This window comes from Myxine glutinosa, chromosome 10, assembly GCF_964187855.1.
Source record: "Myxine glutinosa chromosome 10, kmMyxGlut1.1, whole genome shotgun sequence".
Taxonomy (NCBI): domain Eukaryota; kingdom Metazoa; phylum Chordata; class Myxini; order Myxiniformes; family Myxinidae; genus Myxine; species Myxine glutinosa.
The window spans coordinates 19642211-19661475 of NC_136270.1; the positions used below are offsets into that span (position 1 = coordinate 19642211).

General features: G+C 44.8%; 2 protein-coding genes across 4 annotated transcripts in view; one reads left to right on the top strand and one right to left on the bottom strand.

Moving 5' to 3' along the window:
- VPS41 (VPS41 subunit of HOPS complex) overlaps nt 1-5965 on the bottom strand; it is an 88638-nt gene extending 82673 nt beyond the window's left edge. For 2 of the 3 annotated variants that reach the window (XR_013624679.1, XM_068127328.2), the window contains exon 1: nt 5910-5965. Coding sequence is in view for 1 of the 3 variants with exons in the window: in XM_068127328.2 (XP_067983429.2) it covers nt 5910-5927 (18 nt within the window). In the remaining 2 variants the exon portion in view is untranslated. Of the gene's footprint in view, nt 1-1736; nt 1804-5909 lie in introns of those variants that run through there. The other variant, XM_068127330.2, reaches the window with a different exon arrangement.
- A 138-nt stretch (nt 5966-6103) lies between these two features.
- The window catches only part of POU6F2 (POU class 6 homeobox 2), a 162767-nt gene continuing 149605 nt past the window's right edge, over nt 6104-19265 (top strand). The window contains exon 1 of the mRNA XM_068125835.2: nt 6104-6282. The gene's annotated coding sequence lies outside the window, so the exon portion shown is untranslated. The remainder of the gene's footprint in view (nt 6283-19265) is intronic.

Genomic DNA, 19265 nt, shown 5'->3' on the forward strand with positions numbered 1-19265 from the left:
GGTCTAAATAAGGCAGAAATCAAGAAAATGACCAAATATCAAGACCTCAAGAATGAAGTGAAAAGATCGTGAAAGCTAAAGAGCACCAAAATTGCACCAGTGATAATTGGAGCAACAGGATTGATAAAGAAGAAACTCACAAAGATCTTAAAAAGCATCCCTGGGTACATTACAACAAACTAACTACAACTGAAGGCTGTCTGGGGCTCAGTGACAATCCTGAAAAGAACCATCGGAACAAAACTCTGAGAACAACACAACTTCACAACTCAGTCTATGAATCAAGATCCTTCACCGAAACAAAAGTGGAAACTTCGAGTCTTGGGAAGACTCCGTTACACATTCTGAAACCCGAATTATGGAGATAACCAACGACACACAGAAGTGGTTGCAAAACCCCTTCTCCCGCTGCTCGGGCGATGGGCTAAAAAGACGCTTTTCTTGGAGGAGTTAGGTGTTGAACACCTGATGGACACCTGCTGACAGAAGCTGAACATGCTGCCATACTGGTTGAGACGATTACAGTCTACAAGATCACCAAATGGCTCCGTGGTAACAACTTTAAACAAACTGTCCCTGTAAAAGACAACAATGGGAATGTTTTAATATCGGAACGCAAACAAGCAGCAAGATAGGTTGAACACTTTAAAGAAGTGCTGAACCCTCCTCAGCCAAATGGCCCAGCTAACGATGCAGCGATGCTGAAAGCTGACATTGACATAGCGGCAAACGCTTTCACTGATCTCTTTAAAATAATTTGGTTATACCAAGTGATTGGACCAAGGGGGCCTCATTGTCAAACTACCTGAAAATGATGATCCTAAAAACTGACAATTGGAGTGGGATTACCTTATCTATCCCTAGTAAGGTATTCTGTAAAATTCTTCTTGTTAGGATTGAGGCAGTCAGATATTAAGCTGAGACAAGAACAAGCCGGCTTTAGGAAGAGAAGAAGTTGTATTGATCAGATCTTTACACTGCATAACATCATCGAACAGCATCTAGAATAGAACATCCCTCTATTCATCAACTTCATCAATTTCAAAAAGGTAATTTGATAGTTTGCATCGGGACGCATTATGGAAGATCTTATGAATACATGGAATTCATCCTAAAATTGTCACACTGATTGGAAAGTTTTATGAGCACTTCGAATCGTGCCATCCTGGACAAATTCGTCATCATGGACAATACCATCTGAGTGGTTCCCTTGGAGTCTGGGGTGAGGCAAGGGTGAATTATCTCTGCCATTCTATTTCTTGTCACCATCGATTGTGCCATGAGAAAAACCACATCAGACAAGCCTCGAGGCATTCATTGGATTCACTTTCTCACTTAGAAGATCTCAATTTTTCCGATGACCATGCTGTCATTTCCCCAAGTTGTAGCGAATTACAAGAGAAAACTGATATATTGTATTGGACAGCTATGCTAAACAGACTGGTCTTGATATCAGTACAACCAAAACCCAGGTGATATACATAAATTCCACTCCAATTGAACCAATCACAGTAAATGGTCAACCGCTCGAATAATGCGGAAGATTGCACATACCTAGGTAGTCTAAGCAGCAAAGACAATGGGACTAAAAATGTCAAAGACAAGAATTGGAAAAGCCCCCTGTGTATTCGCCCAACTGCATGTAAAGACTGGTTGTGAGAGCATAGTCCAAGAGCTTCAACGTCGTCATATTTGAATACTAGGACATGCACTAAGAATGGATCAAGATCATATACCTAAAGTATCTCTACAATGGACACCTGCTGGCAAGATAAAACCTGGTCTGCCGGGTCATCCCTCCTCTTTCAGACAGGCAGGCTGCAGCCTCTTCAGACCTTGAAAAAACATCACAGGTAGGTCAACAACTTGGAGTATGTCTTTCAATCCTGACGAATCTCACACTCTCACTGTATCTCTCCAAAAGAACCGTCTGGCAAACCCCTTCAGATCTACTTTTTTTAACATTCCTCTTGAAGAGGTTCAGTCATTCAAATTCCTGGGTCTCTCTATCAGCCATTATCTTTCTTGGGCAAAACACATTTCAACGTTTGCCTCCAAAACTAGTCGCCAAGTGGGAAACCTCCATCATACAAGGTCCTTCATTGGCACACTTGAACTCCTATCCACCTACAAGGCTTTCATCCGCAGCTTGGAGTACCACTCTCCCATCTGAGCTGGCTCCCCTACCTCACACCTTGCTCAGTTTGATGCCGTGGAAATCAAGACCTTGAAGATTATTGGAATCTCCCACAATGAAGCCGAGTCTATGGGCTTATCACTTCACCATTGCAGACAGGTTAGTGGTTTCCGTTTTCTACCACCTCCTTTCTGGTCTTGTACCCTCTGCTCTTTCCATCCGTTGTCCTTCCTCCCTACCCCCTACACCCTCTCCACCCCCAGATTTCTGCAGGCACTCACGGTCCACCATCAACTATCTTCTGGCAAAGCTGCCAAATTCCAGAATCACTGCTCACTTCCACTCATTTGTTCCTCTTTTTTCCCACATGTGGGATTATCTTCCACATTCTCTTCAATCTCACTCTTCCCTCCAGGCCTTAAAGACAGCTCTTCACCACCATGTCAGATCGTCCCCAATCCAAAACCATCATATTTTCTACCCTCGTTAATCCGACCCTCCCTCACACACACACACACACACACACACACACACACACACACACACACACACACACACACACACACACACACACACACACACACACACACACACACACACACACACACACACACACACACACACACACACACACACACACACACACACACACACACACACGCACTTCTCCTTCCAAATTTCCAGTTTTCCTTTCTGAGATATTCCATCTGTATCTATCTAGTCCACCATATGCATCCTCTTCTGTCCCTTAATCCTCCCCACACCCAGTGTTTGTCCACATCTGCCTATATCCTTGCCTTGCACCCCGCTGTTGGTGTCCCCCTCTCTCTCGACTGTTCCTTTTGTCCTGTTGCATCCTGATCCGTTCAGTGTATCATTGTGCGTGGTGGTCGAGGTTGCGACAGGAGTGATGGGATCTGTGTGGACGAGACGAGCAGCATCTGATCCGGACTACTGCTGGGCTCTTGTTCCAGGTTGTTACAGGTGCTGTGTTCCCCTTTGTGCTGTTTCTGGGGACACGGAGCTGGCCGTACCTCATTTCAGTCCGTGGTCGCCCTCTCAGCGCTTACATTTTATTTTTAATGGATATCAACCCACCGATCCACCTTTTATAGACGCATGCGAGCTGGCGTGGCTTTGAGACGTTTCTCCATTCTTTTCATCAATGGGCGGGGACGATTTTCGCTTTGCCTGCCTTCTGGGCCACCCATCTGCACTGGTCCATGCTCCAGAAGGCAAGAAGGTTAAAAACACATACAGACAGATTCCAAAGGGAAGCGATTTAGTGAAATAAGGTGTGGGAATGTTAGAGGCATAGACACATTCATAATGGTGGGAGGACTTTGGATTTGTACTAAAACGCTCTTCTGTCAAGTTTGGTTTTTCTTTTTTAATTCCAGCTCTTTTGCATAGATGTCCTCAAGAAACCGATCAAATGTCAAGAAACCCTCATTGATTGTCAGTAAGTCGTCAATGAATCCAAAGATGTTTCCACACCTTCTCACACATGTTAGTTTATTCCCACTCATGTTCAGGACACAGACTCGTACTTGTATAGGAACACATTTGTAATGACAGGTGCTGGATCCGAACCCATGGATATCCATGCTATCGACTGGAGTATGCAGTTGTTCATTAGAAACCTAATATGTACTTTCTTTTAAGTTTATTTTTTAACTACCCAGCTGGACTCTCCTTTGCAGACCAATGTGCTCTCTTCTGATAAACCGTAATGTACACTTCACTCTCTCATGTAATTGTTTTAATGTGGAACGTTTCGTAAATAGGGTTTCCGTGCCAGGGCCAGGTTGGCCTGTTTGGTGTTCCCATTTACTCGTCTAAACCCGATATCTACAAAGTATAATTATTTGATAAAGACTAATTATAATTCGTGTTAAGATATACCGATGTTTCCTAATGGCTAATGGCCTTGTCCTACATGTAATATGTACAATTCCTCAATGAACCTTGCACACTGCACAAGTGTTTGTGTGTGGTGCTGTGTGTGTGTCTATGCTGCCCATGTGTGGGCATGTCTGTGCTGCCTGCGTGTGCTGTGTATGCATGTGTTTGTGCTGCCTGCGTGTGTGCACGTGTCTGGGTTGCCTGTGTATATGCACGTGGCTGTGCTCCATTTGTGTGCGTTTGTGCTGCACAGACATGCACACAGGCAGTGCACACGACACACACAGGCAGCACAGACACCCACATACACAGGCAGCACAGACACTCACACACAGCACAGACACCCACACAGCACACACACACACACAGGCAGCACAGACACATGCACACACAGCACATACACCCACATACACAAGCAGCACAGACACTCACACACAGCACAGAAACCAACATACACAGGCAGCACAGACACACACACAGAGCACACACAGGCAGCACAGACACCCACATACACAGGCAGCACAGACACTCACACACAGCACACACAGGCAGCACAGACACCCACACAGCACACACACAGGCAGCACATACAGCACACACACACACAGCACACACACATGCAGCACAGACACTCACACACACAGGCAGAACAGACACCCACACAGCACACACACATGCAGCACAGACACTCACACACACACAGACAGCACAGACACACGACACACAGGCAGCACAGACACACACACACATGCAGCACACACACATGCAGTAGACAGCACAGACACACACATGCAGCACAGACACTCACACAGCACACACACATGCAGCACACACACATGCAGCACACACACACAGCACACACATGCAGCACAGACACACACACATGCAGCACAGACACACACACACACACGCAGCACAGACACCCACAATCCCACATACACAGGCAGCACAGACACCCACATACACAGGCAGCACAGACACTCACACACAGCACAGACACCCACACAGCACCCACACACACACAGGCAGCACAGACACATGCACACGCAGCACAGACACTCACACACAGCACAGAAACCAACATACACAGGCAGCACAGACACACACACACAGCACACACAGGCAGCACAGACACCCACATACACAGGCAGCACAGACACTCACACACAGCACACAGGCAGCACAGACACCCACACAGCACACACACAGGCAGGCAGCACATACAGCACACACACATGCAGCACAGACACTCACACACACAGGCAGAACAGACACCCACACAGCACACACACATGCAGCACAGACACTCACACACACAGACATCACAGACACACGACACACAGGCAGCACAGACACACACACATGCAGTAGACAGCACAGACACAGCCACACATGCAGCACAGACACACACACATGCAGCACAGACACACACACATGCAGCACAGACAGCACAGACACCCACACATGCAGCACAGACACCCACATACACAGCGCACACAGAGACACGTGCACACACAGCGCGCACACACAGACACCTGCACACACAACACTTCTTGTGCAGTGTGCAAGGTTCATGGAGGAATTGTACATATTACATCATGTCGGACAAGGACATTAGGAAACATCGGTGTATCTTAACACGAATTATAATTGGTAGATATCATTATCAGGTTTTAGCGAGTAAATGTGAGCAAGGAACAGGAAAACGTGTCCTATTTCCGAATAGAAATCCGAATAGAATTCGGATTTAGAATAGAATTTAATAGAATAGAAATCCTATTTCCGAATCAAATCTCAATCCGATCCGATTTGCCACGGATATTTGTACCGAGGTCACGATTATAAACAGAGACGAACACCCTCTCACCTCAGTCACTTCCGCCATGGCACTGTAGAACCACGTGAGTGAAAAAAGAAGTCCATCCGTCAGCTGCGCCGCCGCGCGTGTGAATACATCCGCGAGCTTCGACACGAAATCCACATAAATTATGTTAATTCCCGAGAGAAATAGAAAGAGCGCATCGAACCATGTGTACACCAAAGCACGAGTCGCGCACAGGTACAGATTGTACGCTAGGCGGCACAGATAGCAGTGCGAGCTGCCGTCAACCCTCACGTTCGCCTGTTAAACTTAAAACGAGGATTATTTCGTTCGAGACGAATAGTGTCGTTCCTCGGTCCCTGTGCCGGTACCTGGAAGGCGGCTTTTTATTGCCGGACCTACGACCACCAAGACTCCGGTAAGCCATGTTTTAAACACCCTTGCTGCTGCAGCTTGGGTGAACCGGGGCAAGGTTTAGTCTTTAAAAATACAATCAAAACCTCTCAGGTGTAAAACGGTTTTTTATGCGATATTAGATCAATGCGATTAATTACGTATGCGCTCATTAGCATAATTTATGTAAAGGGTGTGTTGGAGTGGGAAATAAACAATCGCTCGATCGCGCACGTTTTTTGTGTTTTTTTTAACCGCCGTGTGTGCAAACACCTGGTTTCGTTGTGATTTGGTCCTTGCGCTCAATTGTAGCTGAATTCAAATGAGTATTTGTTAAGATTCATTCATTATTCGGTACGTTTCGAGATTGCTATTAGTGTTATGTTGATGTTTCTCATGTGCGGTTTCGCGAAACTTGTGGAGCGGTGTGCGGTCGGTCTTTGGATGGACACACGCACACACGCACACACACACACATCTCGTTTTTTCATTTCTGTTCCTCACAATTCTATCTCTCTCTTTTATACATAGACACACACACCACACACACACCACACACACACACACACACGCACACACACACACACACACACACATCTCGTTTTTTCATTTCTGTTCCTCACAATTCTATCTCTCTCTTTTATACATAGACACACACACACACACACACGCACACACACACACACACACACACACATCTCGTTTTTTCATTTCTGTTCCTCACAATTCTATCTCTCTCTTTTATACATAGACACACACACACACACACACACACACACACACACATCTCGTTTTTTCATTTCTGTTCCTCACAATTCTATCTCTCTCTTTTATACATAGACACACACACCACACACACACCACACACACACCACACACACACACAAACACACACACGTGCACACACACACACACACACACACACACACACACACACACACACACACTTAATTAATTGTACAGTATCGGGTGTTCCTAAACTTAAATATAAATAATTTAAAGGATTGTTGAAAATGATGTTAATTTCACAACATCCCATATTCAACTTTATTTAAATTGTAAACCTCAAACATAGTTTCTCCACCTAAAGCAAGAACCTTAACCCGAAAGCAATTGACTAGTTTCCCGACTGCATGGATCATCAGCTGGGCACCGTTCTTCCTCGAGGTTTCAATCCTTTCAGCCCAGCACCTCTCCAAACGGCGGATCCACAACCTCGATCATGGATCCACATCAGTAGATGGTACATCAGTAGATCCACAACCTCAGTTGCGTCCAGGCAGTCAGTCAATCCATCAATGAAACATCACTTATTCCAACTTTACTCGCAATAGGATTTAATGTGTTATCATATATTTATAACTTTCCATACACACTCGATAATATGATAATGTAGCGACCCATGGGTCCCCCAAGCGAGACCAGCAGCAGAATCTCCTTGCTCCAGCCGGTGACGTCACCGGCGGACAACCTCGGCGCCGGGGTGGCTGGTCACGTGACCACCAAAGCGTGCCGCGCGTGCGGTTATAATCCTTTGCACCTGTCGGTCACGTGACCACCGAAACACGCCTCGCCTGAGAGGCGTGGCTTTCGGTTTCGGTTATGCTTTCTGGTTTGGATATATATGCAGCCCGATAAACGGGCTTTTCAGAGTTCCCGAGTTGGTTTTTACAATAAACATCTTCTCGGACGAGTTTGTGTCTTGCCCGTCACTTCGTCCGTCTCAAGCAAGAGCCCTGCTCTTCACTGGTGACCCCGACTGCCCCCGAACGGATTCGGGGGCTGCGAACGGACACGGCAAGCACGCCCTAGCCAGGGAAGCCACCTAAGCTGGTGACGCCAGCTTCTCCCGCATGGCTTCGGGCGCAGTTTCGAAATGCCGGAGTTTCGGTAACGACGACGGCCATGACTATGAGGTTCGCGTACCGTGCTCGGCACCTCCTCTACGACCGGAGGGGCGAACCTATTCCAAGACCCTCCGAAGGCATGGCTGCTTCGTCACCTTCGCGTGCACTGACGTTGGCGGAACGGCTGCTTCGTCACCTTCGCGCGCACTAACGTTCGCAGCACGGCCGCTTCGTCACCCTTGCACACCTACACTGCACCACGGCTTACCACCCCCAGGCCAACGGGTTATGCGAGCGGTTCCACCGCTCCATGAAGGCCGCACTCATGGCCGGCCTCCAGGACGACGGCTGGGCCGACCGGCTCCCGTGGGTCCTTTTGGGCCTACGCACGGCCTCCAAAGAGGACCTCCAGGCATCCACCGCCGAGCTGGTGTACGGCCAGGCCCTCCGCGTACCGGGCGAGTTCATTCCCGACGCCACCAGCCCCTGGTCCGCCGCGCGCCAGCGCACGGACTTCCAGGAGGCCGCCCGACGTTTCGCCGCGGTGCCCACGTCCTGCCATGGCGACCCCCAATCCTACGTCCCCCCAGCACTCCGCTCGGCGGAGTACATCTTCGTGCGCCACGACGCGCACCGGGGGCCGCTCCGACCACCATACGACGGACCCTTCCGGGTCCTACGACGGGACAACAAGTCCTTCATCGTCAGCATCGGCGGCCGGGCGGACCGGATTTCGCTGGACTGCCTCAAACCAGCCCACATGGACGTCGGCCAGCCGCCACGGCTGGCTCTCCCACCGCGGCGCGGCCGCCCCCCGTCCACTGCACCCCCCGTGACTGGCCAGGGGTCGTTTCGGTTGGGTCATCCGGACCCCCCTCAGGTTGACCTTCCTGGATCAAGTCCATTCTGGGGGGGCGTGTGTAGCGACCCATGGGTCCCCCAAGCGAGACCAGCAGCAGAATCTCCTTGCTCCAGCCGGTGACGTCACCGGCGGACAACCTTGGCGCCGGGGTGGCTGGTCACGTGACCACCAAAGCGTGCCACGCGTGCGGTTATAATCCTTTGCACCTGTCAGTCACGTGACCACCGAAACACGCCTTGCCTGAGAGGCGTGGCTTTCGGTTTCGGTTATGCTTTCTGGTTTGGATATACTAGGGCATGCCCGTACTATATATAAGCTAGGACGTGCCCGTACGTGGGTGCCCGTTCCTTGCCAAAAAAAAAAAAAAAAAAAAATTTGTGTAGGGGTGTGTGTGTGTAAACATCCTAGGGCGTGCCCGTACGTGGGTGCAAAAAAACATGCGTGCAAACAACAACAACAAAAAAAAACTTTGAAACCACGTGGCAGTAACGACCACAGAACCCCCCCCCCCCCCTCTATTTACATGAATGGTTTGGTCCATTCGCAACGACCACAGAACCCCCCCCTCTATTTACATGCAATGGTTTGGTCCAAAGCGAACGGCTTGCAGTGTTTGGTAAAGAAATCGCCATAGCTCGGTAACTACTTCTCCGATTAATATGAAACCTTGAAAAGGCACATCCTCGGGTCCTCAGCAATATACCTGGCAAGTTTAAAGTATATCGGACCGGTAGTTGTCGAGAAACAGCGGTCACAGACAAACATACACACATACACACATACACACATACACACATACAAACACACATACACACAGAGATTAATGGAATTATAGATAGATATGCAGCCCGATAAACGGGCTTTTCAGAGTTCCCGAGTTGGTTTTTACAATAAACATCTTCTCGGACGAGTTTGTGTCTTGCCCGTCACTTCGTCCGTCTCAAGCAAGAGCCCTGCTCTTCAATAATATCATTAAATCATTCACACCTTACCTTAAATACATCAATCTACCAACCAGCATGACCATTGACCAGTGACCACACCACCTACCTTTTGATCAAACTCCACTTCAAATGTTCAAACTGTCCACACACACACACACACACACACACACACACACACACACACACACACACACACACACACACACACACACCACACCACATATTTATACACACACACACACGTACAAACTCACGCTTATACACAACACACATTTATACACACACACACACACACACACGTACAAACTCACATTTATACACAACACACATTTACACACACACAGTTATACACAACACACAGTTATACACAGCACACAGTTATACACAACACACAGTTATACACAACACACATTTACACACACACACACACATCTCGTTTTTTCATTTCTGTTCCTCACAATTCTATCCCTCTTTCATTCACACACACACACACACACACACACACACACACACACACACACACACACACACACACACACACACACACACACACACACACTTAATTAATTGTACAGTATCGGTTGTTCCTAAACTTAAATAATTTAAAGGATTGTTGTAAATGATGTTACATTAATGATGTTACATTAATTATGTTGCATTAATGATGTTAATGATGTTACATTAATCTTACATTAAATGATGTTACATTGTAACACACACACACACACACAATTAGCTTAATTAGCCTAATCAACTCAGGAGATCATAACGATCATTTTGGTGTATCACATTCCACATTAGTTCCAGTAGAACTTCACAAAACAAGATCAACAGTCAAACAATGGCATAGCCGGGTTTGGATCTGCTAAGTGGAGGAGCTGTTGTCCCCCTGTCATGTGACCTGATCCTCAGCTCTGATTGGTGGACGTTTGTGAGGGACATGCATACTTACGCTGGACGGACAGATAAACGCTGTTCCAGACGACATTGTTCTACGGACTGCGCCGTAAAAAATGCCTGCCGAACCATGTGACCAATGACATCAAATTTTTTTTCTCGACAAATTTATCCCGAGATCACGCTCAAGAAATTTTATACTGATCGGGTCAAGTGTTCTACTTGTCAATTTATAATGTCATAATGAAGGAACCTATGACATCATTTAACATAATTATGTTATTCCCCATGGGGAGTAATTTACAATGAGCCACCTTTCTTTTTTTTTTTATGGAGCGTTTTTGGAGATATATAGGTGAAAAGTTTTTCGGTTTTTCCAAGATGGCGCTGTACCACTTTACCTATGACGTCATAGTTATTAAAAATTATACAGGAGGAGGTGAACATTCTGTGTCAATCAGACCAACGGTTGCAGAGAAAACGAATTTTAAAGGGAATAAACCCACAAAATGCCAGCAGATGGACATACATACATACAAACATACAAACATACATGCATACATGCATACATACATACACCGGACGGACAGACAGACAAACGCTGTTCCAGATGGCATTGCGCTTCGGGCTGCGCCATAAAACATCTCTGTCTCTCTGTCTCTGTCTCTCTCTCTCACATATATATATATATACACACACACCGAACGGACAGACAAACGCTGTTCCAGGCGGCATTGCGCTTCGGGCTGCGCCATAAAAACATGTCTCGCTCTCTCTCTCTCTCTCTCTCTCTCTCTCTCTCTCTCTCTCTCTCTCTCTCTCTCTCTCTCTCTCTCTCTCTCTCTCTCTCTCTCTCTCTCTCTCTCTCTCTCTCTCTCTCTCTCTCTCTCTCTCTCTCTCTCTCTCTCTCTCTCTCTCTCTCTCTCTCTCTCTCTCTCTCTCTCTCTCTGTCTCTGTCTCTGTCTCTGTCTCTGTCTCTGTCTCTGTCTCTCTCTCTGTCTCTCTCTCACATATATACACACACCGAACGGACAGAAAAACGCTGTTCCAGGCGGCATTGCGCTTCGGGCTGCACCATAAAAACATGTCTCGCTCTCTCGCACGTGTACACACACACACACACACACACACACACACACACACACAACTGTCCATTTATAGTAGATGCATGTCCTTTCAAAAATGCAACACAGTTTGCAATTTGGCATAATTCTCCAATATTCACCAAAACAATTCAGAAAACAGAGCTATTACTGTCCGTATTAAAAAGAAAATTCACATTATAATATGAATGTAATGACTAGATTCATTTGACATCTCATTGTGAGTGAGAACAATGTAATGGGCTCAAAAAAACAACACACTCTACCTATAAACGAGGAGAAAATGACAATAGTAAGGTAGAATGTTTTTACCTGTTCGCCCAAAGTAACGTAAGCGCTGTTGCTTCATTCTCGGTTTTACTTTTGAACAAATTAGTAACTTTTTGTAAACTTTCATTCGATTTCTTTGCTTTATTTTTTTCCGTTTTCTGCTCAACTTGGATAATTTGGTTTCATTGCTTCTGTCTAACTTTGCCTAGTTAGGCCATAAAATAACAGCAGTTCGATTGTTGACATTTGTGCATCATTTTTTAAGAAAAAAAAATCCCACCCATGTCCAAAGGAAGTGTTTCAGTTTGGTATCTTTAGTATGAAATGGGCAAAGCCTATAAACGAACGAAGCCCTTGAGAATTACCCTTTAGAATTATCCTTTGGAATTATCCTTTAGAATTACCCTTTAGAATTACCCTTTAGTATTACCCTTTAGTATTACCCTTTAGAATTACCCTTTAGAATTACCCTTTAGAATTACCATTTAGAATTACCATTTAGAATTACCCTTTAGTATGAAATGGGCAAAGCCTATAAACGAACGAAGCCCTTGAGAATTACCCTTTAGAATTCTCCTTTGGAATTATCCTTTAGAATTACCCTTTAGTATTACCCTTTAGTATTACCCTTTAGAATTACCCTTTAGAATTACCCTTTAGAATTACCCTTTAGAATTACCATTTAGAATTACCATTTAGAATTACCCTTTAGTATTACCCTTTAGAATTACCCTTTAGTATTACCCTTTAGAATTACCCTTTAGAATTACCCTTTAGAATTACCCTTTAGTATTACCCTTTAGAATTACCCTTTAGAATAACCCTTTAGAATTACCCTTTAGAATTACCATTTAGAATTACCATTTAGAATTACCCTTTAGAATTACCCTTTAGAATTACCCTTTAGAATTACCCTTTAGAATTACCATTTAGAATTACCATTTAGAATTACCATTTAGAATTACCCTTTAGTATTACCCTTTAGAATTACCCTTCAGAATTACCCTTTAGAATTACCCTTTAGTATTACCCTTTAGAATTACCCTTTAGTATTACCCTTTAGAATTACCCTTTAGAATTACCCTTTAGAATTACCCTTTAGAATTACCATTTAGAATTACCATTTAGAATTACCCTTTAGAATTACCCTTTAGAATTACCCTTCAGAATTACCCTTTAGAATTACCCTTTAGTATTACCCTTTAGAATTACCCTTTAGAATTACCCTTTAGAATTACCCTTTAGAATTACCCTTTAGAATTACCCTTTAGAATTACCCTTTAGTATTACCCTTTAGTATTACCCTATGAATTACCCTTTAGAATTACCCTTTAGAATTACCCTTTAGAATTACCCTTTAGAATTACCCTTTAGAATTACCCTTTAGAATTACCCTTTAGAATTACCCTTTAGAATTACCCTTTAGAATTACCCTTTAGAATTACCCTTTTGAATTACCCTTTGGAATTACCCTTTGGAATTACCCTTTAGAACTCCCCTTTAGAATTCCACTTTAGAACCCTCTAAAATCACACTTTGTAACCCTTTAGAATTAAACTCAATTATTTTTGATGGGTGGATGGAAGGAAGAACAGCCAAATATTTAAATGGCTTCACCACTTAAAAATTACTACCGACGAATAGTGGTGCTTGCTAGATCGAGCACTTGTTGGTGTGGGTGACATTTTAAAATGTTTTTCGATTTTTTTGCTATTGGAGTAAATTTAAATGCAGTAGTTGAAAGCACTATCAGATTTTTCACTGGGTGATGTAATTGATGGATTATCCAGTCGGTCATATAGTATATCACCCCTACCGGCTATCAGAGCACCTCCAGCACAAGGTCTTGGGCAATTGCCCAGGCTGTCCCATAGGTAAGAACGTCTCTTTATATACCCCATGTGGATTTGATGACATATGCCAAGTTTCAATTTTTTTCGTTGAGTAGTTTCAGAGAAGATGATGTCCAACTTTTTTCCTTTAATGCAATATTGCTTCCATACAATGTCACCTATGATGTCAGAGTTAGCAATATAATATTCTCCATCAGGAGGCTCTCGTATGTTTAAAGTTTCGCATCGATTGGACAAGCAGTTGCATAGAAATGTTTTTTTAAAGTGAAAATATATAGACGTGGACATCCAAACAATGGCAGTAAGTGGGGATGTGGCGCGCTTTTCCGCCTTCTCTCGTCGGGGACTGATGGGACCAAAGACTATGCCGTATGACATTTTCAATGGGAGCGAAAGCTGTAACGAGGGCAGCAGCTTTGTTGGAAATCGGACCACGCACATGGCACCCGGTGTTGTGCCGTTCAACATGCATTTGGGATATTGCCTGGCCAGGCATCTTGGAGGGCTTTATCGACTCCATCCTGTTGGGACCATGCTTCGCTGTTGCTTCGGTGAGACCAAGGCATTTGGAACGCGTCTTATCCCTGCAGCCGAGTGCACTTTGTCGACTCTCTTGGTGTGCCCTGTCCCTTCTGCTGAAGACGATTCCCTTTTGCTGACTACATCCCACGGTGCGATTCCTTCCTGCTGTGGAAGGATGGGACTAAGGTTCCGTGGGACCGCGTGTGGAGATTGCGACCGGTGGCAGTGGCATGTCATGTCCTGGTGAGTGTGGATGCCCCCGGGTGGGCGAACCCCTGGAGGTGGAGGGAGAAACATATCACGGATAAGGAGACAGCTTGATCCATGAGCCGTGCATGCTTCCTTGCTGGGGCGAAAATGTGTGCTTCAAGGCCAAGGAAGGCTACGTTCAGTCTTAGAGACTTGTGAATAGAGATGAAAACCGGTGGTGGTGGTGGCGCACGCACACACACACACACACACACACACACACACACACACACACACACACACACACACACACACCCTAACACACACACACACACACACACACACACACACACTACATGGATTTGAACATGAAACTACCCTTTTTGTTTTTGTCATGTTAATTACTCCCGCTAGGGAGTAATGCATTCGCTCGTTACTCCTGCTAGGGAGTAATGCATTCGCTCGTGTCCGTGTGTGTGTGTGTCTGTGTGTGTGTGTGTGTGTGTGTGTGTGTTCCTGTGTTTGTGAACAAGATATCTGGAAAAGTTCTGAACGGATTTGGATGAAAGTTGGTGGGATGATTGCCCTTGGAATAAGGAAGAATTGATTAGTTTTTGGTGAAGCTCAAGATATTATTTGGGATCCAGGAATTTTTTGGGGGAATATTTGGGGGATTTTTTTTTCTTCTGATTTCCTTTAAAAAACATTTTCTCTGCAATAATTGGACCGATTGAGAGCAAATTTTCACCATAGGAGGGACTTGGTCTGTAGAATATTTAATGGTAATTATGATGTCACAGGTCACGTGGTTTGGCCACCATATTGTTTTGAGTGAAAAACACTAAAATCCTATTTTCTCCAAAACGCCTGAACAGATCGAGGCCAAACTTTGCAGGCAGAATCGCATACCCATGACGAACAAAAAAGTCAGCGAGCATGACGTCATGCATCACATGGTTTCAGAGTTATGACTTTTTTAAGCACAAACCTTTAAAACCTAGCTCCTCCCTCATTTGTGATCCAATCGAGGGAAAACTTCACAGATCTGTTCAGCATATCAGTCTACTAAAATTTCCTTTTGGAATTTGTGATACGTCACGTGGTTTGGCAGATATCGTTAATTAAACGCAAATAATAAAAACATTTATATCTATTGAACCACTTCATTGATCGATGTGAAACTTCATACTGTAGGAGAAGCCATGAACAGTAACAAGTGTGCAAAATTTGAAGATGATTGGATGTACGGTTTGGAAGCTAGAAGTTGTTATTGCGTGAAGAAGAAGAGTCTTCAACTGTGGACGATTAATTATTTATCACATGTACAGACTTGCAGGCATCGTTCGACACAATCTCCCGGGTTAATTTGAACCTCAAATAAAATTATAATTCCAGATTTGCCAATGGCTGAGGTATATTAACAAACGAGTAAAACATATTTGGCAAAATTCCGACTTTTTTTAAAAAGATCGCATATTCACCCAGGGTTGTGAGAGGCTGAAGAAGAAACCTCGCATGGGCTTCCCAGACCAAATAAATAATTCTGGCTCTGCGATTTTCAGGTTTATTACTCCCGCCAGGAAGTAATGCATTCGATCGTGTCCGTTCATGTGTGTGTGTGTTCGTATGTTCGTGTGTTTGTGAACAAGATATCTGGAAAAGTTCTGAACGGATTTGGATGAAAGTGGGTGGGATGATTGCCCTTGGGATAAGGAAGAATTGATTAGTTTTTGGTGAAGCTCAGGATATTATTCCGGATCCAGGTATTTTTTTGGAATTTTTTTTTCTGTTTTACTGCATTAAAGCTTTTATTCTTATTCTTAAATGATGTTTTTCTCCTCTAATTCCAAGACATATCAAAATACATTCTCTGACAGTTAGGGCCTACTTTCTTTTTCATTTATTGTTTTGGGGAGAGGGGATGTTAAACAAAACGTATTATTCCAACTTGACCCACAGCGGGAGTTTGCGCTCTACTGAGTGGCGTTCTAGTTAGTTATGTTTTGCATATTGACCATATGTTCTGTATGCATATGGGTTTGTTGATCTGGAGAAAGCATTCGATAGGGTTCCATGCAAAGTATTGACATGGGCAATGAGGAAGTTAGGAGTGGAGGAATGGTTGATCAGAGTAGTGATGGCAATGTACAAAAGAGCGCACACAGCTGTAAGGACGAAGGACGGTAACAGTGGTGAGTTTGAGGTGAAGGTGGGAGTGCATCAGAGGTCGGTACTAAGTCCACTACTATTTGTAGCTGTGATGGAGGTGCTAGCTCAGAACGTAAAGGAGGGTTTACCATGGGAGTTGTTGTATGCAGATGATCTGGTGTTGATTGCGGAAAGTATGGATGGACTGAAGGAAAAGATGAACAAGTGGAAGGAATGTATGGAGACAAAAGGTCTGAAGGTGAATATCGGAAAGACGAAGGTGATGGCAAGTGGGAAAGCATGTGGTGAGGTGGAAAGAACTGGGAAGTGGCCCTGTGCTGTGTGCAGGAAGGGTGTCGGAGTGAACTTCATTCAATGTACAATGTGCGCTGAGTGGGTTCATCAAAAATGTAGTGGTCTGAGAGGGTCATTAACCAGTGTGGCAGCTACATTCAAATGTAAGGTGTGCACAGAGGGAGCTGCAGATGAAGGAAATGTTGAGTTGGATCTTGGAGACGGCGTGAAGCTGGAAGGTGTGAAAACATTTTGCTACCTCGGAGACATGCTGAATGGAGAAGGTGGATCAGACTCGGCTATGGTTGCTAGAGTGAGATGTGCATGGAAGAAGTTTCGGGAACTGAGTGGCGTGCTGATAAGGAGGCGAGTGTCGTTGAAGCTGAAGGGAAAGGTGTATGCTGCATGTGTGAGAAGTGTTATGATTTATGGGAGCGAGGCATGGGTAATGAACGTAGAGCAGCAACGAAGGTTGGAAAGGGTGGAAATGCGAATGGTTCGATGGATGTGCGGAGTATCGTTGAGAGAGAGGAAGACAAATGATGAATTGCGAAAAATGATGGGAATAGAGCCTGTGATTGATGTTGTGAAGAGGTACAGGTTGAGATGGTTTGGTCCTGTGTTGAGGAAGGGTGAAAGTGACTGGTTGAGAAGAGTGATGGAAATGAATGTAGAAGGAAGTAGAGGACGGGGAAGACCGAGAAAGGCTTGGCTAAAGATGGTGGAAGAAGAAATGCGGGCAAGGGGGTTAACAAGGAGAGATGCAGAAAATAGGGCAAGATGGAGAAGATTGTCATGGGGACCGCAAGGCTAACCCCCGCTCTAGCAGGGAAAATGGCCTTAAAATGCATGTTCTTGTTGTTGTTGTGTTCTGTATGCAAAGAATGTTGATTCATTATTGTACCACGTGGCTGTTGGTTGCATCCGATATTGGAAGGGGGTAGGTGGAGGATTTTCTATGTCGCTGATGCAATGTATCCTGTCGATGAGGGCAACAATGCAGTATTTGGTCAGGTCATTGACACACAATGGCCTGCTCTTTCGGAAAGGTGTCATAAATGTGAGTAGACAAGAAAATCAGCTTGACCTCCGCCCCCAAAGCATTAAATACTCATTATGAATTACCCTGTCAGCGATCAGGAACCAGGATAACAGTTTTTATTGTCAGTCCTGGAATCAAACTATGACTTGGTAGTTGAAGGGTGATTAAATCTTACCTCTGAGGTCTCCTGACATCCCAGAAAGTTATTTTGTCTTTATCTCGAGCCAAGGACAAGGGCCAGACAAAGATGACCAGAACAGTCTATTGTGTTTGAAATGTACAAAGCATCGACACGTTCTCTGTTGTCGTGGTAGTTGGAATCCTGACATCGCCTTCCTATTGCCAATGTGAAAACATGGTTTACTCGATGAATGAAAGGCAAACAAACTCTTGGTGGTGTTGTCGACACCCTTAGAGACCAAAGGCAAGCTTATTAAGCAAACATTGACAGCACTGCTTGTGTGCATTCTAGTAGCTTAGCAACTTGGAGACTGTGCAATATGTCCGCCTCCGTACCCTGCTTCACCACCAAAGCCCTTGATACCACCTGTATCCATTCACTCACAAGTTTAATCACATTGAATTAACTCCACGTTAAACTTAACCGACTATTGTATTTTCACAACTTCTCAAGACCAAACTTCCTCTGCTCCTCAACTTTTCAGATACAACAGTCAAACACATTTAAACTCTTTCATGCTTCATTCTCATGTGTCGTCAAAATTGGCACTTTATGTTGGCACCAATTACAAGGCTTCCGAATAGGGCACTATTGAGACACAGATGTGTTGTTTCTTTTCTCCCTCTTCACTTGTACTGCTTACTGCTCCACAATAGTAACCATAGTTACAGCTGAGACTTATCCTTGAAATGGCAGTGGTGCTCACGCATTGATGGCTGAATCGTATTGGCAAATCTGAGCTTAGCAATCTGGAAGGGGATGAGAAAGATCGGGATGGTGATTCCAACGACTGCAAATTATAACCTTTCCACCTCCATGCCAGAATAGAGATGAGGCACAGTATAGTGATGGTTAC